This window comes from Buteo buteo, chromosome 23 (genome assembly GCF_964188355.1).
Source record: "Buteo buteo chromosome 23, bButBut1.hap1.1, whole genome shotgun sequence".
NCBI lineage: Eukaryota > Metazoa > Chordata > Aves > Accipitriformes > Accipitridae > Buteo > Buteo buteo.
This window is the reverse complement of record NC_134193.1, coordinates 13,641,581-13,658,151: the sequence shown is the minus strand read 5'-3', so window position 1 is coordinate 13,658,151 and position 16,571 is coordinate 13,641,581. Positions and strand designations below refer to the sequence as shown.

The 16,571-nt window shown below is 65.7% G+C and overlaps 1 protein-coding gene across 2 annotated transcripts; it reads left to right on the top strand.

The window, feature by feature from the left end:
* The first annotated feature begins 226 nt into the window (after window positions 1-226).
* Window positions 227-16,441, top strand: AKNA (AT-hook transcription factor). 2 transcript variants are annotated; one of them, XM_075055301.1, is made up of 22 exons: window positions 4,997-5,072; window positions 5,881-6,147; window positions 6,292-7,274; window positions 7,837-7,911; window positions 8,446-8,602; window positions 8,758-8,909; window positions 9,081-9,140; window positions 9,255-9,355; window positions 9,475-9,637; window positions 9,745-9,872; window positions 9,961-10,134; window positions 10,329-10,536; window positions 10,643-10,749; window positions 10,979-11,211; window positions 11,448-11,634; window positions 11,991-12,152; window positions 12,398-12,501; window positions 12,737-12,841; window positions 12,931-13,032; window positions 13,535-13,660; window positions 13,930-14,092; window positions 14,406-16,441. In XM_075055301.1, exons 1-22 carry the CDS (start codon window positions 5,060-5,062, stop codon window positions 14,686-14,688), a joined length of 4,053 nt encoding a protein of 1,350 aa, XP_074911402.1. In that variant the 5' UTR covers window positions 4,997-5,059; the 3' UTR covers window positions 14,689-16,441. The 2 variants fall into 2 exon arrangements, with proteins under 2 accessions (XP_074911403.1, XP_074911402.1); XM_075055302.1 differs by lacking the exon at window positions 4,997-5,072 and adding an exon at window positions 227-326 and having other exon boundaries at window positions 9,081-9,355.
* The last annotated feature ends 130 nt before the right edge of the window (window positions 16,442-16,571 follow it).

Sequence of the window (16,571 nt, the reverse complement as noted above, 5' to 3'; positions counted from 1 at the left end):
GGGTGCCCGCGCTGCATAAATTATGACAATGAGAGCCATCCACCGTGGCTCTGATAGGCCGCCCGCCGCGGGCTATGCAAATATAGAGGAGGGCGGGGTTTATGCTAACGCCTTCCCGGTCCCGTCTCGGCGGCGCGCGCGGATTGGCGGGAAGCGGCAGGGATGCTAATGAAGGCGCGGGCCCCGCCCCCCGCCGCCGGCGGGCCGCGCTATTGTCCGGCGGGGCCGGGCCGGGAGGAGGCGGCGGCGGCCGGGGCCGGGGCCGGGGCCGGGGCCGGGGCCGCCCAGCGCCGGGCGAGGAGGGGCCGGCCGGACCCCCCCTGCAGGTGAGCAGCCGCGGGGCAGCTGTTGCATGCGCGGGGCGGGGGGTGCTGCTGCTCCAGCGGTGTCCCGGGGCCAGATGTGCTCCCCCTCCCCAGCTGTGCCCCGGGGGCGGGGGGGCGGCGCTGCGCGGCTGCTCCCGGCGAGCCGCCCCCTGCAGCTGGAGGGGAGGAGAGGGGCACCGCGGGGGGGGGGGGCACAGCTGGGGGCCCGCGGGGCTGGCCCCATGGGGGGGCCGCATCCAGCACCCCCCCCCTCCGCCCCCGGCTCTGCCGAGCCCGGCTTTGGCAGGGCTGGCTCACAGCTGGGAGCCGGTTGGGGTCCCTGGGCGGATGGGGGGGGGCGAACCCCCGGCCCCACCGGGGTCCCTTCGGCCGAGGAGATGCGCCGGGAGGATGCGGGACAGGCCGCTGGCTGCGCCGCTTCTCGCCAACACGTGTCCTGCCCACGCCGCCCCACGCCGTCAGAGCTTTCGTGGCCCTGGGGAAACTTGTCATAACTTTTCTGATTCCAGTGCTTCCTCCCCGCCCGGGGCCGAATCTGCCGCCCGGCTTGTGCACGGGTGGTGTGGCCGGAGGATTTCGGGAGGGTTTCATCAGGCTGGCGGGGTCGGGGCCGCGAAGGACGGCACGAAGCCAAACCCGGAGGTTGCGGGACATGAGGCCATGCCGCTGCCTCTCCGAGGAAGTTGCAAGGGCTGCCTTCAACTTCAGTTCCTTGTTTTATTTAAAGGGCGGCTGTGAGCTCACTCGGTTCCTTAAAGTCAGGTCGTGGGTGCCAGCCGGGTGTCATGGGTTTCCCTTGCTCTGCAGCACCCTTTTGAAACAGTCCAGGCGGGGATGTTTTAAGGACTCTCCAGAGAGCGTAGCGGTCGATGCAGTGTTTACCCAAATCCAGCCCGTTGCTGCTTAACCCCACCACATGCTCCGGGCTGCTGGAGGCCGGCTGCCCTCCCGTGTCCCCCGCCACCTCCCCCTTACCCTGCGCTAATAAGGGATCTCTCTGCCACCGGCTCTGCCGCAGCAGCAGCTCTCTCCAGACAGGGATTAAGGCCGCCCTTCGCAGGCATTACGGCCATCGGCAGCCCCCAGCTCACCCCGGCTCCCGCAGGTACGTTGGGGTTTGTCCCCGGGGCGTACACCCACAGCTTTCCTGGCAGGCCATGGGGACGATGCTGTCCCCAGGGAGGACAGGGCCCTGCGTCAGGGACAGGAAGGTTCGTGTGCCGGGGAGGAGGTAGGAAAGCGGCCGTGGGAGCAGCTCCCGTCCCGCTGTAGGGCTTCGCTTCAGTGCAAGAGTCGGAGAGATGGCGTTTCCGCAGGGTTTCGGTGCCTCTCCATGGAGATGAGCCGGCAAGGGGGAGCTGGGGGGGACATGGCCCCTCCAGGCAGGGGAACTGGGGGCACTTAGGGGCTTTAGAGCGATGGTGTAGTAACAGGCGTGTGTGCTTTCAGAGGACGAGGAGGGTTTGTCAGGCTCTTCTTCACTGTGATGGTTTCTCCCTTGTTTTAATGGGTAATAGTGCAAACTAAAAAAGCAGCGTTTCCGCTTCTCTGCCTTCTTTCATGCTCATAAAACAGGACTCTGTGGGCTTAAAAGAAGAGTTTATAAACCAGGAATTCCTCCCTCCTGGAGTGCAGACGCCCCTTGCCAAGTTTCAGCCTGAGGCTGTTCTTCTGGCCTCCTTCAACACCCCCCCCCCCAAAAGAGATGCTTTGGGTGGCAGTGCTGATGTGCCGCTCCTGCTAGGGGCTCGGACAAAAAGGCGAGCTGAGGAGGGGAAGGGGAATGCGGGGAGGCTGCAAGAGACCCACGGTCCCAAAAACCAGCCCTCCCCTGCAGGTCACCAGGACCTGTCGTCAGCCCCTGCTTGCTTTTAACCTCTCTTTTTAGACACTCAAGCAGAAAAAATGTGTATTTTTATGCAATGCTTGCAGGAGCAGTACCCCCCCTGCAGAGCCCTGGGTTGCAGAGCTTCTTAGCCAAAAAAACCTGCGGTCAGAGGTTCCTGGCTGCAGGCAGGGCTGCTGGCATTGCCTGCTTGCCATCTTGGGGTGCTGGGGTGTAGATCCCTCGGGGGATGTGGGTGCTGGGCACCTCTGGGAGATTGGGTGCTCTCTGGAACTGAGTTTGGGTTTGGAGCTGGTTTGGTTTAGAAAAATAAAATATCCATCCCTCGCCCGGGAGGGGGGTTAAAGCCCCCCCTGCATCCCAGCCGGGCACATTTGTGGGGGTTTAACCCCCCTCCTGGGCAAGGGATGGATATTTTATTTTGGGGCCCAGGGAGGGTTATTCCCCATCACTCAGGGGACATCGCCTTCTTGCCACAGGGATGGGGATGGGGGAGTCAGAGCCCCCCCCAACCCACCTGCTCTGCCCAGGTTTGACAAACCAGTGAAGGCAAAGTGACAGCAGCCCTGTCGCCCCCCTGCCATGTCACCAAGCAAGCCCTGGGGCCGAGGATGCGGCGTCTCCTCCACTGTCACCACTGATAAAGCCAGGAGCAGTGACAGGGCCACGCGCTGCTTGGTGTTGGCCTTGACTGCGCTGCTGTTGCTCTGCTTCACACGTGCAATGAGTTGGGCAGTCTCAGCCTTGCGCCTCCATCTGTCCCCCGGGTTTTGTAGGGCAGGGAGCAGGACAGGGACAGGATCGCTGTGGCGGAGGGTGAAGCTGCCTGTGGAGCGGATCAGAGATTAGGAGCTGAGGGCAGGGCCAGGCAGAGGCAACCCCTCCTGCCTGCTGGCCAGGCAGAGACCTGGCAGCACTCATCACTGCCCTGAGCATCACCTCCCTCGTCTGAGCACCTCCACCCCCGAGGCACAATTTGGGACAGCCCTGGCTGAGAGGTGGAGGGCAGGAGAGGGGCTGAGGGTCTCAGGCAGAGCAGAGTTCAGGGGTACAAGACATTTTCTGGCTGAGGCTTTTAAATTTCTTTTTAGCTCTTTCTCCGATTACCCTGTTGCAAAATCCCAGCTTTCAAAGAGCAAGATTAAAAAACAAAATACACACACACACACACGCACGCACACACTTGGGCTTGTTTGCATTTGCTTTGTGGTTCCTGAGTACGTAGCCACATCATTTTTCAAGCTTTTCTGTGTTACCATAACAGCGAGCAACTCACTTAAAGGGGAAAAAATCCAAGATTCTTCTCTCTTACCACCATGACCATTGGTGGAGGGACTTTCTGGGAAAGCAAGAAATGTGGCTGGATTTGCAAGCAGATCCTGCAGACTGTGGCTGCTGTGGGCAGTGCAGCCGGGGGGGCTGCTGCTCAGAAATGGGGTGACAGCTGATGGCGTATGGGTTAGGCATGATCCGAGCTCCAGCCTGCCAAAACTGGGTAGGACACATTTTAACCCTCTTTGCCCCAAGACAACAGGACCCACAGTCTCCTTTCACCCCCACCCTCGCCCACTGGGACCCCCCAAGGGTTGGTGTTTGGGGCTGCTCGTCTCTTGGGGGTGCTGCAGGGCTCAAGGTGGGTCAGGGGGCACCTTGGTGTGCCACTTCTCCAGGCCACGATGTGGGCAAATGCTCAGGGCTGCAAACATACCAGCTCAGAGAGGGGCTGAAGCCAAAATTGCTCTTTAGCTGCACTGAGCAGCCGCAGAGCCTGAAGCATCCCATGGGCAACCCCATCCTCCCTGGTGGCTGCACCCCAGAGGCAGGAGAAGCTATGGAGCATCTCCAGGTGCAGAAAGTGGAGTTGCCCAGCAAGTGTACAGGGAAAAACCTCCTGCAAGCTCCCTGGGAGGTTTACAAGACCCTGAGGGATGCTTTGGGGTTTGCTCCCTGCCCATAAAGCCCCAAGGATGCAGGCAGGACTGGGAGCGCGCTGCTGCTGGTGCAAGGGCAATGCCCGAGGGCATTGATGCCGGGTGGCACCAGAAAATAACCCCCAAAACCCCATTAACAGCAGGATTTAAACCAGGGAATTTGCAGATCTGAGATTTCGGAATGGGTTACAGGACTTTTCCCGGAGCATGTGGATGCCATAGCTTTGTTGCTCATCACCACCATCCCCAAGCCAGCAGCACCCCAAAATCACCACAGCACCCTCCAGCTAAATACACCCACCCCAGGGACCGTGCTGTGGTTTCGTTAGCAGCTGGGAGCTCATGCGAGCTCTCCTCCTCGTGCCACTAATTACACAGTAACGAGCTGAATTAATTGCCTGCCTGCAAGTGTGCCAGGATGCGCCCTGATGTCTGGTTATGGCCGCAGCATCCCTGGGGCTGTGAGCAGCATCTCGGGGTGGGGGCCAGGCAGACCCCCACCTTGGAAATCCGGGATATGGGCTATTTTTTTGGGAAATCCGGATTTCCCAGATTTCCAAGGTAGGGGTCTGCCTGGCCGAATTTGGGGGCTGTATGGCTGAATTTTGGGGTTGCTTGGCCTCCCGAAAGACCCTCATCCTGATTTCTTTTGGAAGCTGCAGCTGCTGATGGTCCCAGGCATCCCCCCACCTCCCCTGCCATTGTGCTTCAGCATTTTACTCTGAATAGAATGAAAAAATAAAGGTTTTGATGGAAAGTGACGTGGGAGGAGGGTACAGCCCCTGCCGCGCAGGGCCTGATGGGGTTAAAAAAATTGCGGCCGCCTGCAAACTTGCAGGAAGCACCGAGCATCGTTTCCTACTTCTGCAAAAGCCTGGCAGAAAGGTTTTGGGGTGCTCGGGGGGATGCTGCTTTGGGGACCCCCAATGGGGTCATGGTGACGGGGATGTCCCGGAATGCTGGCACGGGGTGAGTGTACCTGGCATGGGGTCAGTTGCTCCTCCATGCTCTGGCATTGGGTTGGGGATTCTGCGGGGTGACCACTGGTGATGCCGGCACGGTGCTTGGTACCGGCCACCGGCACGGGGGCAGCTGCTGCCTCCAGCACCCCATGGCCAAAATTGGGTTGCGGGGGGCTCAAATATAGCCGAGGGGATATTGCCGGGAAAACCCTGTGACCTTTCTTGCTACCCGCCCAGCGGTTGGGTTTTTGGCATCCGGCATCTCTCGAGCCGCCGCTGCGGCTCTGGGAACCCTGGCACACCAAGGAGTGGGGCGAGGGTGAGCTCCTGCTTTTAGGTCATTCGTGGAGTGAGTGTGCCAGGCCTCTGCTGTGACGCCTCTCGCTGTCAGCCCGCCAGAGCCGGAGGGGCCTCGGGGTGCTCCTGCCTCCCCTGGCACTGTCCTGCGCTGTGGTGGCACCGCTGACGGTCCCCAGGCTGTGGCTGCTCGGCCAGGGTGATGTCTGGCGGGTGCCAGCATGGGCAGGGTGCCCTTCAGTGCCCACCCCTGAGGGGGAAAAGCCTTTTGGGGTGGCCCTGGGGGGCTCCATCCCCATGGGGAGCTCTGGGGACCATCATGGCCATGGGACAAGCGTCAGCTCCGGCTTCATGCAGGGTGGGAGGGGGTGGCCCGAGAGTGTCACCCCCATCACGGGAGGTTGCTCTTGTCCCCGGGGTCTGGGGGACAGGGGAAGCCCTGGCAGCGGGGGGAACACCTCAAACAGAGCCCGCTGTGTCCTGCTGAGCATCCCTCCCTCTCCCTCGGCCCCCGCCAGGACGCAGTGGCGACGATGTGACCTACATTCGTGGCAAGGAGGTCCCCAGGCTGCTGCCGCCACCGCTGGGCCATGAAGCGGCACAAGTGACGGGGACGCCGTGCCCGCGGGCCATGGCCAGCCCGGCACCATGGCTGCGCTGGACACAAACAGAGCTGACGCGCTGGGAGGGAGAGGAGGAGGAGGAGGAGGAAGACGACTTTGAAAGGCGGATGGACGAGGATGGGGTCATCGGCCTGGGGGAGGATGCCGGGAGCCCACCTTGGGGTGAGTTGTCCCCTCCCTGCTGCCCAAAGACCCTCACTGGGGGGTCCCGGGGGTCCCAGGAGCTGCTGGAGCCGAGGGGGGCTGCGAGGGGACCGGGGGCCACCGGCTGGCTGGCAGCAGCCCCGCGGCGCTGGTGTTTTGCAGGCGACGGCGAGGACCCGGAGGAGGGGTCCCCGGCGGAGGAGGGTCGCTGGCACCCGCGGCGGGACCTGGTGGAGGAGGATGAGGAGCGGGGCAGCTCCAGGGGGGACGAGGAGCCCTGGGGGGCAGAGAGCGACGGGGAGCCCTACCCCGAGCTCTCCTATGAGGGCCGGTGGGGCTCAGGATCCAGCGGCAGCCCCGTGGCGTCGCGGGATGGCCGGGCTCTCTGCCAGCCCCGCGGCTGCAGCACGGACGGTGGTGACGCCTCGGGGCTGTCGGACACCAGCCCTGACCCCGCCACCCCATCCCGCCGGCACCGGGGCTGGGGCACGGCCGGGGACGCCGGCGGGGGGCACGGGCAGAGCTGGACCCCGAGCCGGAGCCGCCTGCTGCCCCTCTCCACCGACGACGGCCTCTGCGACGCCACCAGCATCGAGCCCGTCCCCGAGCCCCAGCCGGCTACGACGGGGCTGCCGGCCCCCGGCACCGCTGGCTTGGCACCCGCCGGAGAGCCCTGGGGCGCTGGCTCCCCCCCCGCACCCCAGCCGCACGACAGGTCCCAGGTGCCCAAGAAAGCGGCACCCACGGTGCTGCCCCCCAAACCCGTCCGGCCGTCGCGGTCCCTGAGCCCCCGTCGGCGGCACGCGGGCGGCGAGGAGGCGAGGGATCCCTCGGGAGCGGGCGCCAGCACGGCCGAGGGCACCCGGTACGGCCGAGGGCGGCTCAACCACCCCCTGCCCGACCTCTCCAAGGTGGAGGCGCGGGTGAAGTTCGACCAGAGCTACCGGCCGCCGCGGGGCCGAGCCCTGCCCGCCCGCCCCAGGGTCCCGGGCGGCCCCCTCGGCTTCAAGTCGCCGGCCGAAATCGTCCGGGAGGTGCTGCTGAGCGGCGGGGAGGGGGTCCCCCCGCAGCCCCCCACCACCGCCGGGTTGCCGCAGGAGTTCAGGTCCCCCAAGCAAGCCACCGAGCTGGTGCAACAGCTCCAGGTAACACCCAGCTCCCCCGGTTCAGCCAGAGAGGCCTTACTGGGAGGGTCTCCAGGGTGGGGGCACCGGGCAGTGCAGGTGCGATGGAGATGTCACCGGTCCCCTGAGCCGGCCCTGTGTCACCGATGCGGGTGTTGGTGCCGGTCGCCTCCTCCCAGTCCTGCCTGAGGGCTGGCGAGGAGGGGAGGACCAGGCGGGGACGTGGGCAGCACTCAGGGCTGGAGGCAGGGGGGCTCGTGTGTGTCCCCCCCAGTGCTCTTTACCCCCAGGGTGCTTGTCCCCTGCGATGCCCTCCCGTCCCCTGGGAGGAGAGGGCGGCTCTCCCCCACGCAGAGAAACGAGGGCCACATCTGCGCTAGAGGGGCCGGGTGCTTTGGGGGGTGGGTTTCTGCACCCCAGGCTGTCCCCCACCCATGGGAGCCCCCCCCCCAGCCCTGTCATCCCCACACAGCGATGCCTCCCTCCGTGTTGCGTCCCCCTTTGCCACCCACCCCTCGGGCACCCTCCGAGCCCCCAGCCCCGCGGGGGGTGCCGTCACCCACTGAGCGCCCCCTCCCCGCAGGACGACTACCACAAGCTGCTGACGAAGTACGCCGAGGCCGAGAACACCATCGACCAGCTGCGCCTGGGTGCCAGGGTGGGTGCCAGGGCAGGGATGGCTGCGGGGGGGGCAGGAGGGGGGACTCCCGCCTCTGCTTCCCCCTCCCTGGGGTTATTCGGGGTCTCTTCCTCCCCCGGCCCCCTCCCCGCTCTTCCTCCTCCCGGGGAGCTGCGGTTGAGCAAGCCCAGCCCGGGGACGGAGGGTCGAGGGCACCGCGGAGCCCACACCAAAACTGGGGGTCGCTTCCCCCCCTCCCACCTGGCGGGCTCCCCTCCGCGCCAGGGAGGCGGCTGAGCTGAAACGGCCCCGAAATGGCGGGGGCGGCTGCAGGGCACGTCACCGAAATGGCAGGGCAGCGGGCGGAAGCGCGTCCCCGTGTCGCCCTCGCCGCCTCCCGCCCCGCACCACTGCGCGGGTGGGGAAACTGAGGCAGGGCTGGCGCCCGGCCGTGCCCCCACCTTCGCCCCCGCCTGCCCGCCGTCCCCACGGGGGACCCGAGGGGCACGTCGGGTGGGCACGCCAGGGTTGGGGTGCAGGGTGGGTACCCAAGCCCCCTCTCCCTGCCCCCAGGTGAGCCTGTACGCCGACCCGCCACGGCCCAGCCGCAGCCTCGCCGTGGGCACCGTGGGCACCGGCTGCCGGGTGACGGCCCTCAGCATCCCGCAGGCCAGGACGGCGGCTTTCAGCACGACCCCGGCCCCGGCCCCGCCGGCCTCGCTGGGTGGAGGTGGGTTGAACCGTGGTTTCCCCGTCCTGCTCATCGCCCTCCTGCTCTGGTTTTGGGGAGGGGGGCTGTCGAGCCGAGACCCCCCCATACCCATGCCTTCCCCACGGTGGGGTGGGGGGACCGGTGCATCACCTCGTCCTCGTGTTTTCTCACAGCTCCAGCACCGTCAGACTGGGAGGGATCACCCCAACATCCTTCCCCCCCTCCACCCGGGGGGGGCTGCCCCACCTGCCCAGGGCCGTGCTGCTGCCCAGGCACCCGGCTGACGCGGACACTGGCGGGTCAGACCCACAAGCTGCAGGCCCAGGCAAGCTCGGGGGGGGGCTGCAGCAGGAATGGGGGGCTGCAGCGGGAATGGGGGGCTGCAGCGGGAATGGGGGGCTGCAGCAGGAATGGGGGGCTGCAGCGGGAATGGGGGGCTGCAGCGGGAATGGGGGGCTGCAGCAGGGCTGGGCTCAGCCCTTTCTGTCCCGGCCAGGTGGAATCCTTCGAAGGCTGGATGCGGGCCGGGAGCCCCGTGCCCCGGGAGCAGCTCCAGGTGCGTCGGCCCCGTCCCAGCATCCCACCCCGGGGGTGCACGGCGGGGCCGGGGGGGTGGCGGGGACCAGGGGCCGAGCCGGCAGACTCGGACGTCGCCGCCCTTGTGCCGCAGAGGTTTAGGAAGCTGAGGGATGCGCAGGATGCGCTGGAGCGGGCGTACCTGCGAGCCCGGCAGCAGCACCCAGGGGCCTCGGGGGAGTTTGATCCCGACCGGTAAGTGCTTGGCCCCCACCGCCCCCTCCCCACCCGCGAAGCCCCAGGGACCCGTGCCACCGGACCCCTGTGCCGCCGGGTTCGGCGTCTCCCCGACACTGATGGTTGCTGTCTTGCAGCGAGGTGGAAGGGGAGATTTTCCGCCTGGGGCTGCGCTTGGAGGAGCTGAAGGAGCGGCTGGAACCTGGGGCCAGGCAGCAGCTCCCCCCGCAATGCCCGACCCAGCCCCGCTCCCCTCCAGCCCCTTCCCCACCGCCGGCCGCCTGCTCCCCGCACCCCGAGGTGAGCTGGGCAAGGCTTCAGGGGCAGCGGACAGGGCTGGGGGGTGCAAAGAAAGATGCTGGGGTGGGGGTCGTGCTTCTCTGACCCCCTTTTGCTGTGCCTTGCAGAACCCCGCACTGATGGAGGGTCCCCGGGGGACAGCGGGGGACGGCGAGGTGGTGACGGGGGGGTTGCCCCGGCCCCTCTGGCACAAGCAGCTCCGAGTGGAGGAGGATTTTGGTGACCTGCTGGAGCAGTGAGTGCCCTCGCAGTGAGGTGGGGGGGGAATGCGGGCAGGGAGCGGCTCCCCAAAACCACCAACTCCTGCGTGTGGTCCCCCCCAGGTACAAGCACTTCAAGTCCTTGCCGGAGTCACTGAGCCTGGAGCAGCTGAGTCTGGCAGAGACTGGGTCCCAAGAGGAGGCGGATGGACCTGCAGCAGGGGATGGTGGCCCCAGCAAGGTGTCCTGCAGGACACGGTCACTAGAGGAGGGGGTCGACCTCGAGACCTCCCCCTTGTAAGTGTTGTGGGAGGACAAGTGCCCCCTGCTGGGCAAGTGGGAGGTTTTATGTCAGGTCTCAGGTTTTACATCTTTGGCATTGATAGGCTTCAGAGTTAACAGCCTCCATGGGAGAGCTGGCCACACTAGGGCATTTCCCCACATCTGGGGTTGCTCTACCCCATTGCTTATGCTCCGTCCTCTCTCTGCAGGCACCCCCCAGAGAGGAGAGCTGCGCCGCTGCCCTCCAGGGAGCCACCATGGCCAGGAAGGACACGGGGCCACCTGTCCCCTGCCACTGCTGAGGAGCCACCGGCCACAGCCAAGCCCCCCCTGGGGCTCCCCGAGCCACCACGGGTGCTCCTGTCCCGCCGCAGCAGCAGAGCGGGCAGCGCTGTCACCCAGCAGCAGCCCCGCAAGGTGAGTCCCCTGGGACTGCAGGCCCCATCTGCCAGCACCCCCAGACTCTGCTGGGGGCTCCTGGAGGTGGTTGGCACCAATCCTGCCCTCCTCGATGCATCTGCAGGAGCAGCGCATTGTGTCACCGGAGACGGACAGCGGCTTCGTGGGCTCAGAGGCCAGCAGGGTGTCACCCCCCGTGCACACCCCTGAGCACCAGCCTCCCGGCACCGGGTATGGCTTGGGGTCCCTGCCCTCACCCCAGTGTGGGGATTCAGGGACACGGGCTGTTGGCTCTCTCTGGGGGGATTTGGGGCACTGAAGGGGAGCAGGGATGGGGGGAGAGGCAGCGAGGACGTAGGGAGCAGGGAGGGGTTGCCGGGGTGGGTCGGAGATGTGCAGGGTGGCCCATGGCTGGGGCATGAGCCGTGGTGGCTGCCTGCATGACCCGTCCCATCCCCAGGACCCCTGGCTTGCTGGGACCCTCCATCCCCATCCCTGCAACCCTCTGTCCTCCACGGAAGAGAGAAGCGATCCCGCTTCCCTCCGAGACGGCGCTGATGGGCATCTACCCCGTGGGCGGGCAGGGTGGCACGGGGGGACCCCGCCTGCCCCCCAGCACCCTCTCGCAGGGCAGCTCCCCCCCGCACTGGGCCGAGAGCGCGGGCAGCGAGGCAGGACCCGACGGTGACGGCAGTGAGTAGGCAGCGTTTCGGGGAGGGACGTGTCCCCGGGGAGAGAGATTTGGGGGGGGCCCTGGCTCTGCCGGTGGAAGAGGGTCTGGTTTATGGTGTTCCCCCAAGCCCCTCGGTGTGCTGGCCTGGAGGTGCCTTCTGCCTGCTGGTTCTGCTCCCCCAGGTCTCTCCTGGGAGGGGGACAGCCCCACGTCCCACGCTGCCAACTTCAGCTCACTGTTCTTCCCCCCGCCCCAGCTCACACGGACTCGGAGGCAGAAGGCAGGAGTTGCGCCAGCGCCGGCGGCCGCCCCTCCAGCATGGCCAGGGGCCCGGCCAGCCCCCCACCATCCCCCGAAACACCGTCCCCCACCCCGCTGTCCCCTGACCTGCCATCCCTCGACCCGGCTCGCTGCGACCTGCTGGGCTCCCGTCTGGAGCGTGAGTGAGTGTCTATGTACCCCCCCAAACCGGGCCAACCCCCCCGGGTGACACGGGGACCCTGCCAAAGGCACCAGCATCTTCTGCTGGGCAGCATCAGGTTTTCCCTTCTTGGAGAGCCAGGACCTAGCTGGGGCTGAGTCCTCCAAACTCGTGACATGTGTGGGCTGGCTGAGACAAGCCCCACGCTTGGTTTTGGGGACCATCATCGCATGAGCTACTGGGTCCTGGCCGGTGGGGATGGGGTCAGGCGTGGGGTCCGGGGAGGACGGGACTGCTCCCACCCCAGGAGCAGCCAGGACTGTTGGGAGCCTTGCTGTACTGCAGGCGCCCCTCACCGTGGCATCTGTCCTGCGGCAGCCGGGCCATCCGGGCGCTGCGGGACGAGGTGTGGCGGCTGCAGCGGAGGCTGGAGGAGAGCCTGCGCTGCTCCCGCAGCTATCCCGAGGGAAAAGCCGCCCCGGCCAGGAGGCAGCTGGTGGCCAGCGGACCATCGTCCCCCAAGGACGCAGCACCCTCGGGGTAGGTGGCAGGAGGGACCTGGGGGGCGGTGGGGGGGTGGCAGCAGCCACCCCTGGTTGGGGGCTGCACTGTGTCCCACGGGCCTGGGGACACCCCCAGCCCGTCCCATTTCTGCTGCAACTGGGGAGAGGTTGGGCTCGGGGAGGGCGACCGGCAGCCTGGCTGTGCAGGGTGGTGGGTCGGGGGGATGCCTGGGGGGACACGGGGGGGTCTGGGTGGTGACAGCAGCACCGTCCCCTCCGCAGGGAGCCAAGCCCCCCGGTGCGGGGCAGGGTGGCCCCTGGGGTCGCACTGACGAAGAGACGGAGGTCGGCATCGCTGCCGCGGGACGGGACGGAGCTGGACCTGGGTAAGTGGGACCCCACTGGGGTTGGGACAGCGGGTCAGTGGGGACGCGCTCCTCCCTGCATGCCATTTCCCCTTCCCCAAACGGAGTGGGGTGCTGGTGGGGCTGCGGGACCACGGGGACCGGGCAGGTCCTGGTGGCCCCGTGGGACCCAGCAGCGCTCAGCCCAGGGCCAGATCCTGCAGACCTGGGGTCGGACCCACTGGATCCCACCCCGCTTCCCTCTCCTCCACCGCAGCCTCCGAGTCGGACCCCTCACCCGCCGGGCCCCGGGCCACCCCCTCCCCACAGAAGAGCCCTGGGAGCACCCCAGGTGTGGTGACGTTTCGGGGACAGTACACAGGTGGGTGCCAGCAGCGGTCGGTGCCTGGGGCTGAGGGTGACTGCCCCCGCGTTGGGCTTCCCGGCCGCGCTCACGCTGGGTTTTGGCAGGGACGCGGTCCCAGGCGGGGATGCCACGGGCCACCCCAGCACCCCGAGAAGAGCCGGGCACCCCGGGGTGCCCCCGGTGCCACGGGAGCAGGACATCATCAGGTGAGTGACCCTGGGAGCAGCCCCCAGCCCCTTCTGGGCTTCACAAATGGACCTGCTAATGACTTTAATTCATTAACTAGAGGCTTGGGGAGGGGGGAGGTATGAGCCCACTCCCCGCGGCCTGGGGCCCACCCCAGTGCCCCTCTGCTGGACCCCCCTGCCCTGGGGTGCCCTCCTTGCTGCCGGCTGCAGCCGCTGGCGTCCCCGGAGCAGTGGGAACGTGTCCCCAGCCCTGTCCTTTAAAGGTTAACGTGTCCCATTCCCGGGTAATGGCACAGAGCTGGGCTCTGCTGTGTCCCGTGCCTGCCTGGAATGGAGCTGGATGCATGCAGAATGCTTTGCAGACCCCCCCCCTTGCAGCCCCCCCCTCCGTCCGTCCTTGCAGGGAAAGACCTTCGCCTCCTGTCCCAGCCGCTCCCCCAAACCGCTCTGCTTTTAACAAACCGCCCTTGCTTGGTCAGTGCGGGGATGTTCCCAGACACGCTCGCTCTCCTCTCCGTAGCTGGATTCGGGGCGGGTGATGCCGCGAGACAGCCCCAGCACAGCACCCCGAGGAGAACGCGCTGCCCGGCTTGCCGAGCACCCATGGGTCCCCCCGCGCCCGGCAGCAGGGACGGAGCCACACACGGTGGGTGACGGATGGCACGTGCTTGGCATAGCTCATCCCAGCATGGGGGCCGGGGCAGGGGGGACGGGAAACAACCCTCAGACCCCTGGCATAGCGCTGGCAGACTGCTTGGGGACAGAAGTGACACCCAGCGGTGCCACCACCCGCTCCCCGCAGGCATGGCTGTTCCCACTGTGGCACGGGTGGGCTCACCTGGGGCTGCCGCTTGCTGCACCCCCCTGGGGACATCGAACCCCCTTGGGGACATCTAACCACCTTCCTCCCCGCAGCAGAGCATGGCCCCGGTGCCACGTCCCCCCCAGGCTCCCGCGTTGGTCCCCGAGCCGAGAAACCGGAGCAGCCCGGACTTTGGTACTTGGCCAGCCCTGGTGCCACCGCTGCCATCGGCTGCCTTGCGCCCGTCCCCCTCGTGCCTTACGTTCCCTCCGTGCTGTAAGGATGCTCTGCGCCGGGGGGGGACCGGGGGGGAGGTCAGCATCTCCCAGGGGAGGAGGGTGAACCCGGGAGGGGCTGTGCCCACCCCAGGGACCTGCTGGGGTGGGCACCCACGGAGTGCCACCTGGGTGGCAGCTGGCTGGGAGCGGGATCTGCATGGGGGCGAGCGTAGGGAGATGGGTGCTGGGGGTTGGAGATGGATGAGGTGGGGGAGAGGGGTGAAAACCAAGGCAGAGTGGAGGCACAGAGCCCCCGGGGGGGGTACAGCCTACGGGGCAAAGCCGAGCCCGTGTCCCCTTCTTCTTCCCAGCTACTGCTCCCCAGCGGTACCTACCTCAGCCCCAGCCATGGCCGGGGTCCCCCTCCAACACGCTGCGGGGCACCGGCGGGCAGAGCATCCCCCCGGGCCGCGTCCCACCGGCCACCACCGCTGCCTGACCCTGGACCTGGAGGAGTTGGAGGAGCTGAACCGGTCGCTGAGCCGGGCCGTGGAGGCTGCCCAGAGCGTGAGGCTCACCACCACCCGCATGAGCCGGGCGCTAGCCGCTGAGCTGAGCCGAGCACGGGACCTGCGGGGCTCCTGCCTCTTCTGAGGGTCCTGCCGGCCCCTGCCAAACCCTCCCTGCCCTCGCAGGGGGCAGCAGGAGGAGGAAGATGGTACCCCCATCAGCATCCCTTGACTGGATGCTCCCTGCCAGATCTGGGGGCACCAGGTCTGGAGGCATCTCCATGGGGTCCTGCACCGGCTCCCATCCCGCTTGCCCTAGTCCTCCTGCATCGCTTGTCCATCTGTCTGTCCATTTTCAGGACCACCCAAGGTGCAGGAGCGGGGCAAGACGTGGGCAGAAGCCTCCCCAGACCTGCATCATCCCGTGGCACCCCAGGCTGCGAGCAGAGCCCCGGCAGGAGGGCACCGTCCCCTGGGACCAACGGGGTGGCCCTGTGTCCCCCATGGCAGACGCCACCCGGAGCCGAGCACTTCTGGGGATGCTCTGACTTTGTGTAGGTCCTACTGCAACACAGGTCGAGCCGCCGTTGGCAGCTGCGTTTACCTCCGTGCCTGTGGGGGCAGAAGTACCCGCAATTCCCTATTCAACCCCTTTCCCAGCCTTTAGGCATCCTCCGGGAGCTCAGTGCCCCCCTCCACCCTCTGCTCTGCCCTTGGACTTCAACTGAGCCAGGTCCTCCCTGGTAAAGGTCTTCTTTTTGTCATTTTATGTGAATTTTTTTTCTCCGAGGTAGCTAGTAAGCAGCTAAATCACTCTTTTAGGGTTGATTGATGATATACAAGGTGTGTGTGTGTACGTGTATATATATGTATCTATATAGAGGTACATATATATGTTCTGGTTTTAATTTCCAGTATAATCCTTAGGGCATTTGTGGGGTTTTTTGGCCATCCCTGGGTGTGGCCGCCCACAGTGTTATCCAGGCAGAAAAAAAGAAGGATTTGGGGTTTTCCTTGGGATTCCCAGGGAATCTGGGCTGGTAGAGGAAAAACTGCCCCGTGAGACTGAGGCAGGGGCAGGATCTGGCCCTGAGGGAGTCTGCGGAGCCCCCGTCCCTCCAGGCTGGTTTTGTAATCAGTTAACGCCTATTTTTTTAGCGAAATGGATGTGGTCGGAGCAGCCCTCAGAGAGGGCACAGTGCCTTGGAGGTGGGTGCTCCGCACCCTACAAACCCTGGGGGGACCCTCCAGCTGCACCCACCAGCACCCACGCAGAACCTGCACCCCATGCCCCCGGGATGGGTCCAGCCAAACCCCCCCCCTCCATCCCTGAGCATCTCAGCCTGCAGTGCCCCCAGCTGTGTTTATGTGTAGGACCTACCTGAAGTGCCCGTGTCAAATTTATTTATTTTTGAAATTTTTTTTGTTGTACAAAGACCCACGTTTTTTGGGGGCGAAATCACTAATGCCCCCTGTGAGTTACTCAGGTCTAGAGCCTCCCCAAGCGCTTGCAAAACCACTGAGCCCGGATCCTGCAACCAGCCCGGGGGGGCCAGGGAGGGGCTGCCCCTGATGCTGCCCTTTGGGGGGAGCGGGGTGGGTTGGGGGCATGCAGGGGTGATTTTAAAGAGGATTTATGTGTCTCTGGTTGCATCTGCTTGTACCTATGTCCCAAGCGAGCCGACGGGCTAGGTTGCAGCTGCACTGGAAGCTGTGACCCCCCCAGCCCAGCTGGGGTGTGCAGGGAGGACGCAGCTGTATTTATCCCAAATGCGATAGCCAGGAGCAAAGATGAAGTTTTTTTCCGTATCTCCTATTTTGTAATGACCAGCAGAGCCATTTGGATGGTATTTTGTACTAAGATAATCACCTATTTTTGAACGAAATAAATGCGGTTGGTCGGCTTGTGGGTTTTTCTTCCTTTTCAAAGCCATTTCTCGGGTGAATTTCGGCATCACCACACCAGGATCTCTCCCTTGGGGGCATTTGGGGTTTGCTGAGACTATTTCCCCAAGCCTTTCCTTTGCC

Bases quoted from the DNA above. Each gene is read 5' to 3' on its own strand.
- AKNA (XM_075055301.1), top strand. The intron at 8,603-8,757 runs GTGGGTTGAACC...GTTTTCTCACAG, and splicing joins GCCGGCCTCGCTGGGTGGAG to CTCCAGCACCGTCAGACTGG. The intron at 9,356-9,474 runs GTAAGTGCTTGG...GCTGTCTTGCAG, and splicing joins GGGGAGTTTGATCCCGACCG to CGAGGTGGAAGGGGAGATTT.